General features: G+C 35.5%; 1 protein-coding gene across 5 annotated transcripts; it reads right to left on the reverse strand.

The window, feature by feature from the left end:
- Positions 1-5271: 5271 nt before the first annotated feature.
- LOC108330653 (growth-regulating factor 2) lies at positions 5272-8296 on the reverse strand. Of its 5 annotated transcripts, none has more exons than XM_052877254.1 (4): positions 7726-8296; positions 7338-7496; positions 6570-7011; positions 5272-6225 (listed from the first exon to the last, which is right to left on the reverse strand). In XM_052877254.1, exons 1-4 carry the CDS (start codon positions 8102-8104, stop codon positions 5463-5465), a joined length of 1743 nt encoding a protein of 580 aa, XP_052733214.1. In that variant the 5' UTR covers positions 8105-8296; the 3' UTR covers positions 5272-5462. The 5 variants fall into 5 exon arrangements, with proteins under 5 accessions (XP_052733214.1, XP_017420647.1, XP_017420648.1 ...); XM_017565158.2 differs by having other exon boundaries at positions 7314-7496; XM_017565159.2 differs by having other exon boundaries at positions 7338-7499; positions 7726-8293.
- Between the last annotated feature and the right edge of the window lie 5757 nt (positions 8297-14053).

A 14053-nucleotide genomic window follows, 5' to 3' on the forward strand; every position in this document is an offset into this window, starting at 1 on the left:
ATTTCAAGGTTTATTCGAATACGAAGAAGCACGACACGCACTGCACCACGAGAGCGATACTGCATCACGAGAGGAGACTGCTTGATAATTCTTTTCACCACCACCAACATTTGCAACTTTATTTCACAACAACGAAAAAAAGGAAGAAATATAATGTTAAAATGAAAGAAAAGTATTTTACTCATGTACGGTACTAGAATACGTTATTAGTGAAATAGGTTGTGAATGGGTAAAATTAAAAAATAATAACCCTAAAAAAAAAAAATTTAATGTGGAACAAAATAGTAAAAGGAAGGTGAAGGAAGAAAGGTGTGGTGGTGAAGGGAAGGTGTGGTGGTAAAGGGAGCAACACCCTTAATAAATTGCACGAGTCTCTCGTTATGCAGCGTTTAAATTGTACTGTTTTTTATTTTCAAAATTATACCCTTCTCTTACGAATAATATATGTTAAACTTGTTTGGTATACGATCAAATAAAAGCTACAGTGTTCTATCTGTTTAAAATTTTTTATTATTTGATCTCTTCACCTCTTTAAAATTAATTTTTTTCTGTGACTCTCAACATCAACAATAATTAAAGTTAATGAGAGATTAAAAAGTTGAATTAAAGATTGAGTGAAATTACAAAGGTTATAAGAAAGTTAAAGACTTAAAAAATGAATCGTAACTCATATGACTTCTACTAGTAGAGGGGTGTACTTATATTAATTTGTTCTGGATTTTTAGTTAGTTTTCATATGTAAGACTTCAATTGAAACACCTACTTGTGTTAGTAATTCTCTACCTGTATAATATGAGGGATTGGGTCGGAAAAATATTAGTTTTGTGACTTTACTTTGAATAAGAAATTTTGTATTTTTTTTTAATGAAACTGAGAGCATTTTTTTCTTTCAGAAATTATGTTTCATTAGAATGAACTTAAAAATTGTGAATAGATAGTTGAGTTTGTGATTATAATGATTTTGAGTTGAATTTAGATTGTACATCAGTATTATACATCCAAATTAATTTAAATGTAGCTAGAATTTGGTTTTAATTTGAGTTTCACATTTTAAATACAATGTGATAGAGATTAGAATGTGACATTAATTGGATTAATGAGATAATATATTGGTCATACTACACCATAAAAAAATGCATTTGAGATGGGTTGAATTAATAGTCAACATAGAAAAACTGAAAAAATTTCACTTTCGTTAGAACATATTTAAAGGAAAGTAGTAAAAGATGTGACAAGAAAACACTTAGTAAACACACATGTGAAATTTAAATTAAAACCTAATCATAACACATTGAATTTAAGTGATGTTTTCAAGTCTATGACTAGTAAAGCTTACATATTTAGACTTATCAATCTGGGGTCCCTTTCCTCGGTCAAAATAAAAAGTCTACATAGAAAAGCTCATAAGAAAGGAATGTCCACAAAAACTCTATAGATTATGGTAAACCAATAAGTCTATCTCTAACTTGCATAGATTAGTACTAAAAAGTTCACATAACAAAAAATCCACATAAAAAATTTTATAGGTCAGCATATTCACAAAACCTTATGGATAAGATGCACCCATTGTAACATCCCAAAATACAGTAATTACCATAATTGAGAATTAATTACAATTAACAGTAACATAAACAATCTTTTCATTAACACAGGTTTAAAAAGAAGCCGAACGGCGTCAGTACAGAAGAACGTACGTTCAAAATAGAATTCAGTGATAAACAGGACGAACGATTTTACAAAACATTTAACTGCACGTCCAACTATTCTACCATTTACATCACTAATCTAACGAGCGCTCTAAGGCTCGGCCTTGACTTCCACCTCAACCAAATTTGCATCTTCCAAATTTCCTTCTTCCAGCATTTCTTCAAGAGATGCACCACCATCTGCTCACATCCACACGGATGATCATTGCAAGACAAGACGAACGTACATAGACAGGAGACAACACAATGGAAATGCAAGGATAAGCTTATAATTTTTAATTTATACAATTAACACATACATTTACATTTCAATTCACACATACAACAAGTAACTTATCAAATAATAATCATAGAAATACTTATATAAGACAGACCGTCCGGACTGTATGAACCATGTAGTTACAAGCGTCCTTGCACCCGAGTGGTGTAGTAACTGATCTAATCTCACAGCTGCCACTCGAGGTTAACCCTATCTGTCCAAAGTACTCAATAGGACTAGGGCCTCCTGCCATTCCCACACATGACTACCCCCTTCTACTTGAAGAGGAGTATCACGGAATATCAGGATGGACCGCGAGGCTTAACTTATCCACGTTCATACTTTACCAAATTCAATATTTAACACATCTGAGACGTTCCTCCTTGGAACGCTCGTTCAAATTCCACAATCGTATAATCAGTTAATACAGTATTCGAACATCTTGACATTTCATGTTTATAATATTTTCATTCTTTGTTCCACTCTCTCTAAAAAAGACGGACGTTCAACTTTCTGAAGGAAGAGGACGTACGTTAAAACCGGATTTAAAAGAACTTCTTAAAATCATAAAGACTTCCGAATAAAAGATCAACTCCAGAATAATTTTAAATGCCAAGAAGTCAGATTATCTCAATTTAGATGAATAAACATTAAAGAGAATACTTGAATATATAAGGAACTTTGTATTCGAAAGGAATAGGCTACCAGTCAAAGACTGGACGCGCAAATATAGATTTTTCAAATGTTTGGACGAACGCTATTTACGTTCGGTAAGGAATTAAAGATAATGACGAACGTTCGATTTAAGACCGAACACTTTATTAACGCGAACGCTCGGTATATGACCGAGCACAAATCATGACGAACGCTTAAAAAAAAGCCGAGCGCTCTTTAGGACGAACGCTCAATACGAAACCGAGCGCTCTTTAGGACGAACGCTCAATATGGAACCGAGCGCTCTTTAGGACGAACGCTCGGTATAAGACCGAGCGTTACGTATTCATAAAGTTTCAAATATTTATAAACAGCTGAGCTGAACGAACGCTCAAACATTCAATTAGGGACGCTCGTTCACGAGCAGAATTCTTTCCAAATGAAGGAATCCCATTCTAAGTTATTTTAAGGAAAACCGAACGGTCTAAGACCGTACGGTGACGAGCGTTATTTATCAAAGGGGATGATTTAAGTCTCAGATTTCTCAAACTTAACAAATTTCCAGATTTCACATTTAACTTATACTTTATACTCTAAATGATTCTCCAATTTATGAACTTTATAACTTTCACTTCCAGATTAATTCACATTCAACAATCAACATATTAACAACTCATACATTGCCATATTCATACATCATTCATACGTATCAAACCAACATGCAGTTCAACAACCCAGAAATCATATCAGATATCAGTAAACGTCCATAACAGCTCAAACTTCATATTTTTCATACATGCAACTCAAATCATATAACATACAGTATAAATTAAACATATAAGCTTCCCTTACCTGGATAGCAGTGTACGCCCTAAAATATGACTTCCACACGTTCAACTACAGCTCTTCTATACGCAACAGCCACTTAAGTTCCTTCTACTAAATCTAACCCTTTATCTAAACACCAAAACCAGAGATTGCTCAAAAACAGTCCATGCATGAACTGAAGACATGGTTTAGAATGAAACCCTAATGGACGAACTACTAGAGGAAGGAACTTACCAGCTTAGAATCAAATTCTGTTCGGTCCAAACTAACGTCCGCGTCTCTGGAAACGTTCCTATGGTTCTGAAATGGGATTTGGAGAAGAAAATGAGAGGTTACAGTAGAGAGAAGTTTACTGGTTTTAGAGAGAAGTTGGAGAAGATGAATGGGTGTGTTTCGTGAGGAAGAAGATGAGTGATGCAGGTGAGAGAGTTTTTCAGAAAAATCTGGTTTTGTAAATCTCACGCTCGTTTGAACGAACGTGTCTCAAGCCGACACCTGCACCCAAACTCTGATTTGGAAACTTCTTCCGCAACACGTGGCGTGCTTGCATGTAAAGATTGGTGCGTTTTTAATGTTTCCAGAGAAATGATTTTGGCCCAGTTTTCCGTGCACAGCAGAGAGGTGAAAATCAGAGTTGGGAGTGGATTTTTAATGAGATAAGCATGGATTATAGTGTGTATTAATTGGGTGTGACAGGGAATTATTACTGCTAATTATTTAGGGTTTCACACCCATGGTCAAATATTTTTTAAAGCTAATATATATATATATATATATATATATATATATATATATATATATATATATATATATATATATCAAAAATCCTTGAGTTAAAAAAATTATTTTGGGTTCCAAATTTTAACTATTCATAGTATAATCTAATTTAAATTTGAAATTATGATCAAACATTATTTAATTAATTACAAGCCTCATAAACACAAGAAAGAAGAACATATTATTCTAAAAGGTACAAAAAATAAAAAGAAAAACCATGAACACAAATATTGATTTTATCTTTTTATATTCTTATGTAATAATAAAATTAAAAAGACGTAATAATATTAAATAAACTTATGATATTAAAATTGAGCATAAAGTAAAATATAACTTGTAAATTTTACTTTCTGTAAAAGATTTAAATAATCCTTTTGAGTTAATTGAATAAACACGCGCTACTCTTAAAATTATTTACGTAAACTCTAAAATAAAATTATATTAAAATTGTTTGACTAAAATAACATACTATTTTCATAAATTGACCATAACAGGACTAAATTGTAATTATCAAAAGCATCTGAAACTAATTTGTAAATCATATAAATTAATTAACAATTAATGTAAAATATTTAAAAATTATATAATGTAATTGTAGATGAGTAACTTTTGCAATACCTATATGTCCAGAAATCATGAAGTTTAATCTCTTAGAATTAGAATATTCCTAGTAATGTTGTGTGAGCCAGAAACGAAGTAATTTATATGTATACAAAAGGTGAATATAACATTTTGAAACGACTGGCTAATAAGAGATGTGACTAATGAGGTATTTTAAACAATTAACTCAGAGTGATATATAGAATAGTTTTTGTTGGATAAGATTTGGATGCAGATGGAAGAGCAGAAATAAAATGGCGGTGGTTGATATTTTAGGAGGGAGAAGGGTGAAGAGGTACATGGTTGACATAGTCAAAGTTGGATTTATGTCTTTTCCGACAAGTTGGGTCAGGAGGTAAGGACCCCACAAGAAACAACCGCATGGCATTGATTCATACACTGGGTGGTAGAGATAAGTAACATCATGACGTTTCCATGAACCAAGAATTTAAAGCTGCAACCAGTCCTCATCACATAAACAGAAACACAGGTTGTTCACCAGAGGTTTTTCAGTATATAACAAACCGTCCTCCACAATAGGACACAGGGCCTATACCTATCCGAATCGACACCACACTTCCCCAAATATGCAACATTACATAATAATATTACCCCATTTCAAATCAACACTAATTAATTTAATTTACATTTCCTTGAAACCTCAGCAGGGCCATCTCAGAATTCGCCCTTGATGATGCAACCCTTGGGCTGCTATTGCTACTGCTATCAGACAATGAAACAAGCGTTTTCTGCAACACCCCAGATGGAGACGACACCATTGTTCCCAGAGGACTGTTACTTTCCACATGTGTGGTGGCTGGTGAGGGTGTGTTTGAGGTTCTTTCGTTCGTTGTCGCAGTCACTGTGCTTGACCTTAGAACTTCAGCTAGAGGACCCCCAAGCGTTGAACCCACCCAAGGTGCAGGGTTGACCCAGTTCGACAGAGAGATTTTGGTATCGGTGTGTGTGTTTGCAATAGACTCCATTAGGCCCAGCCCTATGTTAACATTACCTACATCTTCGTTCACAGCACCACCCCCCATTGATAGATCAAGAGAAGAAAGGGTCAATTTACCGATTGATGCAGCAGAGTTCTTGCTGTTGGTGGGGGCATTGTTTTCACCAGTTTCTGTGTTGGACCAAGCATCAATGAAACCTCTTGGCTTCTCCGGTTGGAGATTTTCCATAGGAACAACCAGAGGATTCAGGAACAAAGGGTGGCGCCTGTTCTGTTGATCCAGTCCAGTGTTGTATAGTGTAAATGAATTCAAGTACTGAGGCTGGGGATTGTTACAAGAACTCTCACTGCTCAGTCCAACTTTGTGATGCATCAGAGACTGCCATTCTGAGTCGGAAGCACCCAGGGAAATAGGATCTCCATTCAGCATCCAGTCCAAACCCCTATCACATTCAATTCACCAGATCAGTAACAGAACACCAATTTATCACAACATAACACCCACGAATATATCAATAGAGAAGCATTCCTCGGCTACTCTAGTAAAATAGACAAAATGACTGGACTGTAGAACTACAACCATACTTCAGTTTAATAAGAATCAAGGTAAAATAAAATGTATAAGGCCTTGGACAAACTTTAAGTAACGTTGCATTGTTGTTTGTTTTTTGACTAAAGAAACAAAAGATCTGAGAAGGGAAAGCATGTCCGGGGAAGCAGAATCAGAATTAAAATCAGAACGCAAATCGAGAAATAAAGACAAGGCAAAATCAAACTTCGAACTCACCTGGGTTCCTTATTTGCAGAAACAGAAGCCATGGAGTCCAAATTTGCAGCTTTGTAACCAAAGTTAGCAAGAGAAAGGGGGGATTCAAGGTACGGCAGTGTGGTGGAAGAGCCAAGAAAATGGGGTGAAGGTCCATGTTTTCTAGATGTGGGGTTAGGAATGGCCACGGTTACATCAGGTATGGAAGGAAAAGGATTGCACTCATGGCGAGGCCTCTTGATTTGGTGGGTATTGTTATTGATGCTAGTGGGAGTGGCGGTCTTGGTGTTAACTTCCACAGGCTTTCTTGAACGGGGACGCCCTCTGTGCATATGGCGCTCACAGTACTTGTGGTTTGGAGCCACATCTCTTGAACATCTCCATTTTTTACCATCTGTTCTTCTACACCTACCTGGCTCCGGGTCAGTGCCACTAGCCAACCTCAGATTGAAACCACCATCCACTGTGAAAATAAAAGTAAAATTAAAAAACTAAAGGGAATGCAAAGTTCAAGAAACAGTGAAAGCAAGCCCCCATGTCATGAAAAGGGCCACAGTGATTTGAAAAAAAAAAGGTGAAGTTTTGAGACAAATACAAAGAGTAAAGAGTGGTCGAGAGAGGGCAGGCAAAGAGAGACAGAACAAAGACACAAACTTTAGATGGGGATGGAGTGAAAAGGCAGAAAAGGCACGGGAACATGCTGTTGTCTAGTGTCTGTGCGTGAACTATGAAAATGAGACTAGAAAATTAGAAATTAAGACGCACGAGAAAGCAAAGGGTCATTCATACTGCAGGCAGAGCGTGAAGAGGGTGTGAGTGAAGTAGGGATGAGAAGATCGTGTGGAACAGGAACAGAAGCCATCATGTACTTGTATATCATGGCTTGTCTTTCAAGCTCCCTCCATTGTGCACTTGTGAAAGGGAACCCAAACGAAGCCGCCATCCCACCTGCTGTAACACACAACCAAGACACAACACAAGTATGTTCAGAGTCTTAGACAGGACAGAAACCCCAAAGCACCTACACACACTCTCTCTCTCTTTTGACCCACCTTTACTTTCTTTTTATTCTAGTAAAAAGACGCAATCTTTGGGATGTATTAGTGAGAAAGATGGAATGAAACCTAAGCTTAGCACACACAGCAATGAGGGGGGACAGAGTAATTAAAACACAAACCTGAGAGTTTGAAGGTAGAAGAGGTGGTGGTGGGAGAAGTATAAGGAGAAATGTCAAAAGGCTGCAAAGTCCTTACAGGTGCAGGAGCACCACAGCCACCATCAATAGCAGGAGCGAGAACAGAAGCTCCACTAACAAGGTTTATATGATTAGTAAAAGACATGTAAGCCGTGGGACCATCGCCATCACCAGCACAGGAATCATTATCAAAGGGTGATGACAATGGACGGTGGTGATGATTATGATGCGCCATCATCGTCATCTTATTATGGAATAATGCTTCAGGGCTCTGCACTCTCACATCCAACCCAACAAAGCTACCACCACTGTTGTCGCTGCTACTTCTTTTTCTCATGTGGGGAACGCCAAACTCACCCATTACTCATACGATAATTAAGTTAAGTCAAATAAATTAAAACCAACCAGTTTTGCTCAAACTCCGGAACCACTTTGCCATGAAGGAAAAAAAAAGAATAAGAAAAACAACTTTTCAGGTAAGGGAGGAAAGTGCTGTTTATGGCATTGGGATGTCTTGCGTTGGGTTGTGTCTATCTATCTATGTAAACAGTAAATGGTACAGTGAAGATAATAAAAAATAAAAAATGGTATTCCTCGAGTGCCAGGTGTTGTAATGGAGAAAGAGTGAGGTTGATGTGGGATTTATGATTGAGTTATGGGTTGCCGCCATTCTCGGCCTTTGCTTTGCTTCCATGCTTCCAACATTCGCACCACACGCTAGCAGACAAATTAGTAAAAAGGTGACCCGTTTTTGTTTCTTTCTTTTCACCCTTTCTCTCTCTTCGTTGTCCGTTTTTAAGTTTTTATCTATCATCATTATTGTGGTATCTATCCCTTTCTGCATGTATGGCTAGACCCCGCTGGAGATAGATACTTTTATCCCACATCGAGTTTATTGGGATATTGAAACCAAGGTACCACACAACGAGATAACAAACACACCCTACACCTACACATGCTACACTTTGCCCACTCTCTGCCATCTTTTTTTTCCTCTCAATATTTACACACCAATGTAAAATACTATTTCTTCTCCTTTTATCATACCACTTTTATTCAAAAACATATATTTCAGTCATCAAAGTTCTTTTCGGAAGTGCCAACCTTTTGTTAGCCACGTTCCGTTAACAGCTCTTACACGAGAATAAGGAAGACAAGGCTAAATTCTAAAATCATGGTTCTACTACATTCCGATTCCCAAATACGTGTAAAAAGAAGAATTCGATAATCATCGTTTTCATTAAAAAATTACACATATCAATAATCAATAATCAAGGTTGCTGGATGAGCATTCTCCGATATTCTTGCCACAAGTGTCGTTCTTCCTCTTATACCCTAATAAACATTTTTGAGTTGCTAGGTAAAGTCTATGTCTGATGTTTGACTTCTGAATTAATTATTTTGTTCTAAAAGCACTTGCTACAGCATGGTGACATGGGACAGCCACATGGGTATTCATCAAATCAAAGAGAATTATATCAGGTGCAAAATCTTGCATAAAACATATATAATAAAAAGAAAAAGGAAAAAAAGGAATAGGCAGATAGTATGGCTGTGTGAGTTAATGGTTAATGAATGGAAATGATAAAAGGAAAAAAAAATATGATAAAGAAAAAGAATTTGTTATTAAAATATAATATTAATAATACTAGTCATAATTGAATACTATGCTGACCCCATTCAGGTAGGTATGAGATAAAGTGAGGGAAGGGGAAGTGCCCTGTTTTTCTTCATGTTTAAAATGAAAAGTACTTGTCCTAATTTGGGGCACCAAATTTTGTTAAAATAGTTCGGCTTCTTGAGGGGCTTGTTTGGCCATACTTGATAAAAAAGTGAAGCAGGGCCTAATAAATTATCCTCCAGAGTCAGGTTTTTGAAACTAAATCTTTAATGTTGTCAGTGGCATTTTATCGAACAGGTTACCCCACACATGACCCTCCCCTTCTAACCCATCTTCACTGACCCCCCAAACTTTTTATTCACCTTCTAACCAATCTTCACATCACTTTTCTTCCTGAGAAACTTCGAACGATTGTCAAATCCATAATAATAATAATTTTTATATTTAAATGTCTTTAATCTTCAAAAAAATGAGAGTTTTTTATTTAATCCTTGTCAAATTTTAATTCATTCTATTTCCTTTAAAACTTAAAATCAGCGACTTTAGTATCTTTAGATCTTCAAATTTTTGCCAAACTCAGGCATGGAAATTTTCCCGGATTCTGCTCATCTATTTTGTTTTCCCTAAATTTGATAATCTATATGGGACCTTAGTTAAGATGAATTAAATTCTCCACCGCTAACAATTAGATTCATCTTAGTTGGTGAGGATTTGATTATGAGTAAATATGACGATTGTTACCATAAAAAATTGCAAATTATATATATATATATATATATATATATATATATATATATATATATATATATATATATATATATATATATATATATATATATAAGTTAAAAATTCTTTCATATTTTTTTCTTACATAAGAACTAGTTTCATAAGAATTAGTTTTGCTCGTTTTAAATTTACAAATGTTTGGTTTTAATGTTTCTCTAACGTATAATGTGACTATAATTCATGTGAAGTAACTACGGTGTGGCTAATAACTACCTTAAACTGATCACATTGGCTTGAATGATTCAAATGATTATTCTCTTTAAAATTAAATTAATTTTAAAAGTAAGAAAACGAATAGAATTGGTCTTGAAACCTAATGGATTAACCAAAACAACATATCCTATTTTATAAAATTAATATATTTAGTTATACTTTCCGTGTCTCTTTATAAAAAAATTAATATAAAACTGTTTTAACTAATTATCATTGTTTTAAAAGAAATATCAGTAAGTAATTAAAAATTATTAATAATTTATAATATTTTTAAAATTTATCCTTAAGTGGGACCTATCATCTGACTTATTCCACTTAATTAATTTTTAACTAATAAATTTTTAAAATGTATTGATCATCTTTCCTTTACACCAAGATAGAGAGAATAAATTTAGTGTATTCCCTCTTATCTCTAATGTATGAAAAAGAAACTCATCTATATTGATTCCAAACATTTTAAATGTAAAAAGTTTCAACTATTGACGTTATTTAAGGAAATTTTTTCCTGCAACTCCAAATATCTTTTCCTCCGTTTTCAAATATTTCTTAAATGCCCAATATACTCCAGCGTGAAAATTTTGTTACTGATGTAAAAATCGTCCTACCCTCCTTTGACTAGCACAATGTTTGATCAAGTTTTATTGAAAAATTGAGGGTTAAAAACCCTAACCGCAACACATATCATACTCCTTCTCTTTTTCTCTTCTCATTCCTTTTTTTCTCTGCATTTGTTTCATCTTATTGTGGTAGCATGTAGCCCACGTACCTAGCTCTGATAAGACTTACTCGCTATCATTGTCACAGAAGGGTCGTTGAACTCTCTTGAGTCTGTTTCACGAGTTGATGACTTTCAATTTGGTCTATATTTCAATAGATATGGATTTTAAGTTCTTCTTCTTTTTTTTAGTGTAACCCACACGTCATCGTCCTTTTGGATGAGGTCACCAAAGACATCTGATTGTATTTCAAGTGATATCTGAAATAAAAATTATTTCTTTGAGTCCTAATGATCTTCCAAATATCATGGGTGTCTATAAGTTGATGGTCGTAATTTCTTACAATTGACCCAATACATTCAAAGGATTCTTCATGGACGTTCAAGACTAGACCACATTAATGGAAGAGGGTCAGGACTAGACAATACTTATTTTCCAATTTGAGACAATAAAGATTCACTAATTATGACTTGGATGTGAAATTCCATGATTCTTTAGATAAATCAAAATTATATGTCTTATTCTTCTGTCAAAAGAGATATAGGATGATTTATAGAGTACTTTTTCATTAAAATAATATTTTCCTGCATGCTATGATATTGAAAGCAGGATATTTAATACAAAATATGACTCTCTTTCCGTATCACAATATCACATAATCTCAAATGGACTTTGGAGATATCTTCGCACATCTTGAAGCCATGGAAAAAGGAAGAATCTTCAAATTTCTTCATGGCCTGAATCATGAATACGACTCAATCCGGGTACAAATCTTATCAAGAGAAAAATTATTATCTCTATCAGAAGTTTTTTTTTATGGTAAAAGGAGAAGAAACTCGGAGAATTGTCATGTTTGATGGGGGATCTCCAACACATGCTCTGCCATGACAACAAGAAAGGAAGTCCACAAAGGAACAAATATTGGGGGAAAGTGGTTTGAAAAAATTAATCGTGGAGACTATTGTTCATATTGTAAAAGATCTGGACATACCAAGGATATATGCTTCAAACTCCATGGAAGAAATAATGTTCTCGAGCGCATGAGAAACAGCAAAGGGTCTGTTCAAAGATGGGTAAATCATACTACCAACATGAAGCAATCAATCAATATAGTCATTCACCATCACCAAATCTTGATATGAAAGCTTATAAAGCGAAACTTGAGCACTTGAAAGTAATGGATAAATCAATGAGTAAGCCATTTGGATCATGTACTGTGACACCCGGGCACGGAGTCGAGGGCGGGGAGTGACGCTGGTGCAAGAAGCATGGTGCAGGGGGCACAGACAAGGAGCGGATGTGACATCCGGGCACTGACGAGGGCGGGGAGTGACGCCGGTGCAAGAGGCATGGTGCAGGGGGCACAGACAAGGAGCGGCTCCTGGCAGCTTCGGGTGGAAGGGGTACATGGACGAATCGGACATACACCGGAATGAGAGGGATCTAGAGACTGTATAGGTATGGGACTATACGGTTGAAGGATAACTTAAATGGATTGATTTGGCTACTCATATCACCAAAATGCATTTGCTTTTCGGTAGCCTGACTCATAAGAACTCCATAGTTAAGCGTGCTTAGCTTGGAGTAATTCTGGGATGGGTGACCTTCTGGGAAGTTTTCCCAGAAAGTGTGCGAGTGAGGACAAAGCACACTGGAAAGCCTGGTGGTGATCTGTGGGGGCAGTCGATGGTCCCTGTGAGTTGCCGGGGCGTTACAGACGAGGGCGGGGAGTGACGCCGGTGCAAGAGGCATGGTGCAGGGGGCACAGACAAGGAGCGGCTCCTGGCAGCTTCGGGTGGAAGGGGTACATGGACGAATCGGACATACACCGGAATGAGAGGGATCTGGAGACTGTGTAGGTATGGGACTATACAGTTGAAGGATATCTTAAAGGAATTGATTTGACTACTCATATCACCAAAATGCATTTACTTTTCGGTAGCCTGACCCATAAGAACTCCATGGTTAAGCGTGCTTCAGGAGCAACTGATCATATGACACATTTTCGTGTGTCATTCGACTCATATGGTAAATGAAATAGAGAACAACTTATTATAGTTGCGAGTGGTTAGTGTATACCTATATACGACTTTGGGAATATAATTTTGGACACATTTATTGTATTAAGGGATGTTTTACATGTTCCACAATTAGCAAATAGTCTTATATTTGTGCAAAAACACAAAGGATTTAAATTGTTCAATAACATTTTTCTCAACTTATTATGTTTTTCAGAACCTTGCCAAGGTGAAGACGATTTTAACTACTAAGGAGCATAGTGGGTTGTATCTTTGGAGTCTGATGACCAAAGCAAAACAAAAATCATGAGTCAGCAAGCTACATCTGAGACGTGGACAAATTCCTAAATATGGTTGCATCATAAAAGACTTAGGCATCCTTCATTCAATCTATCAAGTCCTTATTTCTCCATTTGTTTGCTAAGAAGTCTGTTGAGTCTTTTAATTGTGATATTTGTTAGTTGTCATAACACTATCGAGCATATTATCATATTAGTCATAAAAAGAGTACTTCTCCATTTGATGTCATTCACTCTAACATTTAGAAAAGATATTGACGCTACACTCAAGAAAGATGAGAATGTGAGTGATAAGTCATGGAGTTGATCATCACAAATCACCTTAGTAATATCAAAATTGGGGTTTTTATAGCCAAAAACTCTAAAAAAATTCTCAAAAATAGAAAATTCAATTTTCTATCAAATTCATATATCATATATTCATTTGTATTACAAGTTTATCCTCTTATAGGATGAATTAGACAAAAAAAATTACATTCCATAATAATTCTCAATAACTAATATTTAATATTCACTAATGTTATATTTAATCCCATTATATGAATCATTGTTTCCTATATTTAATTAAAAGATAAAAATTACAAAAAAAAATTCAAAACAAAAAGATTAAATCATTCCTTCTTCCTTCTTCATGTGCATTTGTTCTTGAATGCCATG

Source organism: Vigna angularis, chromosome 4, assembly GCF_016808095.1.
Source record: "Vigna angularis cultivar LongXiaoDou No.4 chromosome 4, ASM1680809v1, whole genome shotgun sequence".
Taxonomy (NCBI): Eukaryota; Viridiplantae; Streptophyta; class Magnoliopsida; order Fabales; family Fabaceae; genus Vigna; species Vigna angularis.

Bases quoted from the DNA above. Each gene is read 5' to 3' on its own strand.
- LOC108330653 (XM_017565157.2), bottom strand. From the start codon at position 8,104: ATGGGTGAGTTTGGCGTTCCCCACATGAGAAAAAGAAGTAGCAGCGAC. The intron at 7,500-7,725 runs GTTTGTGTTTTA...TGTGTGTTACAG, and splicing joins TTCTACCTTCAAACTCTCAG to CAGGTGGGATGGCGGCTTCG. The intron at 6,226-6,569 runs GTGAGTTCGAAG...TGAATGTGATAG, and splicing joins TCTGCAAATAAGGAACCCAG to GGGTTTGGACTGGATGCTGA.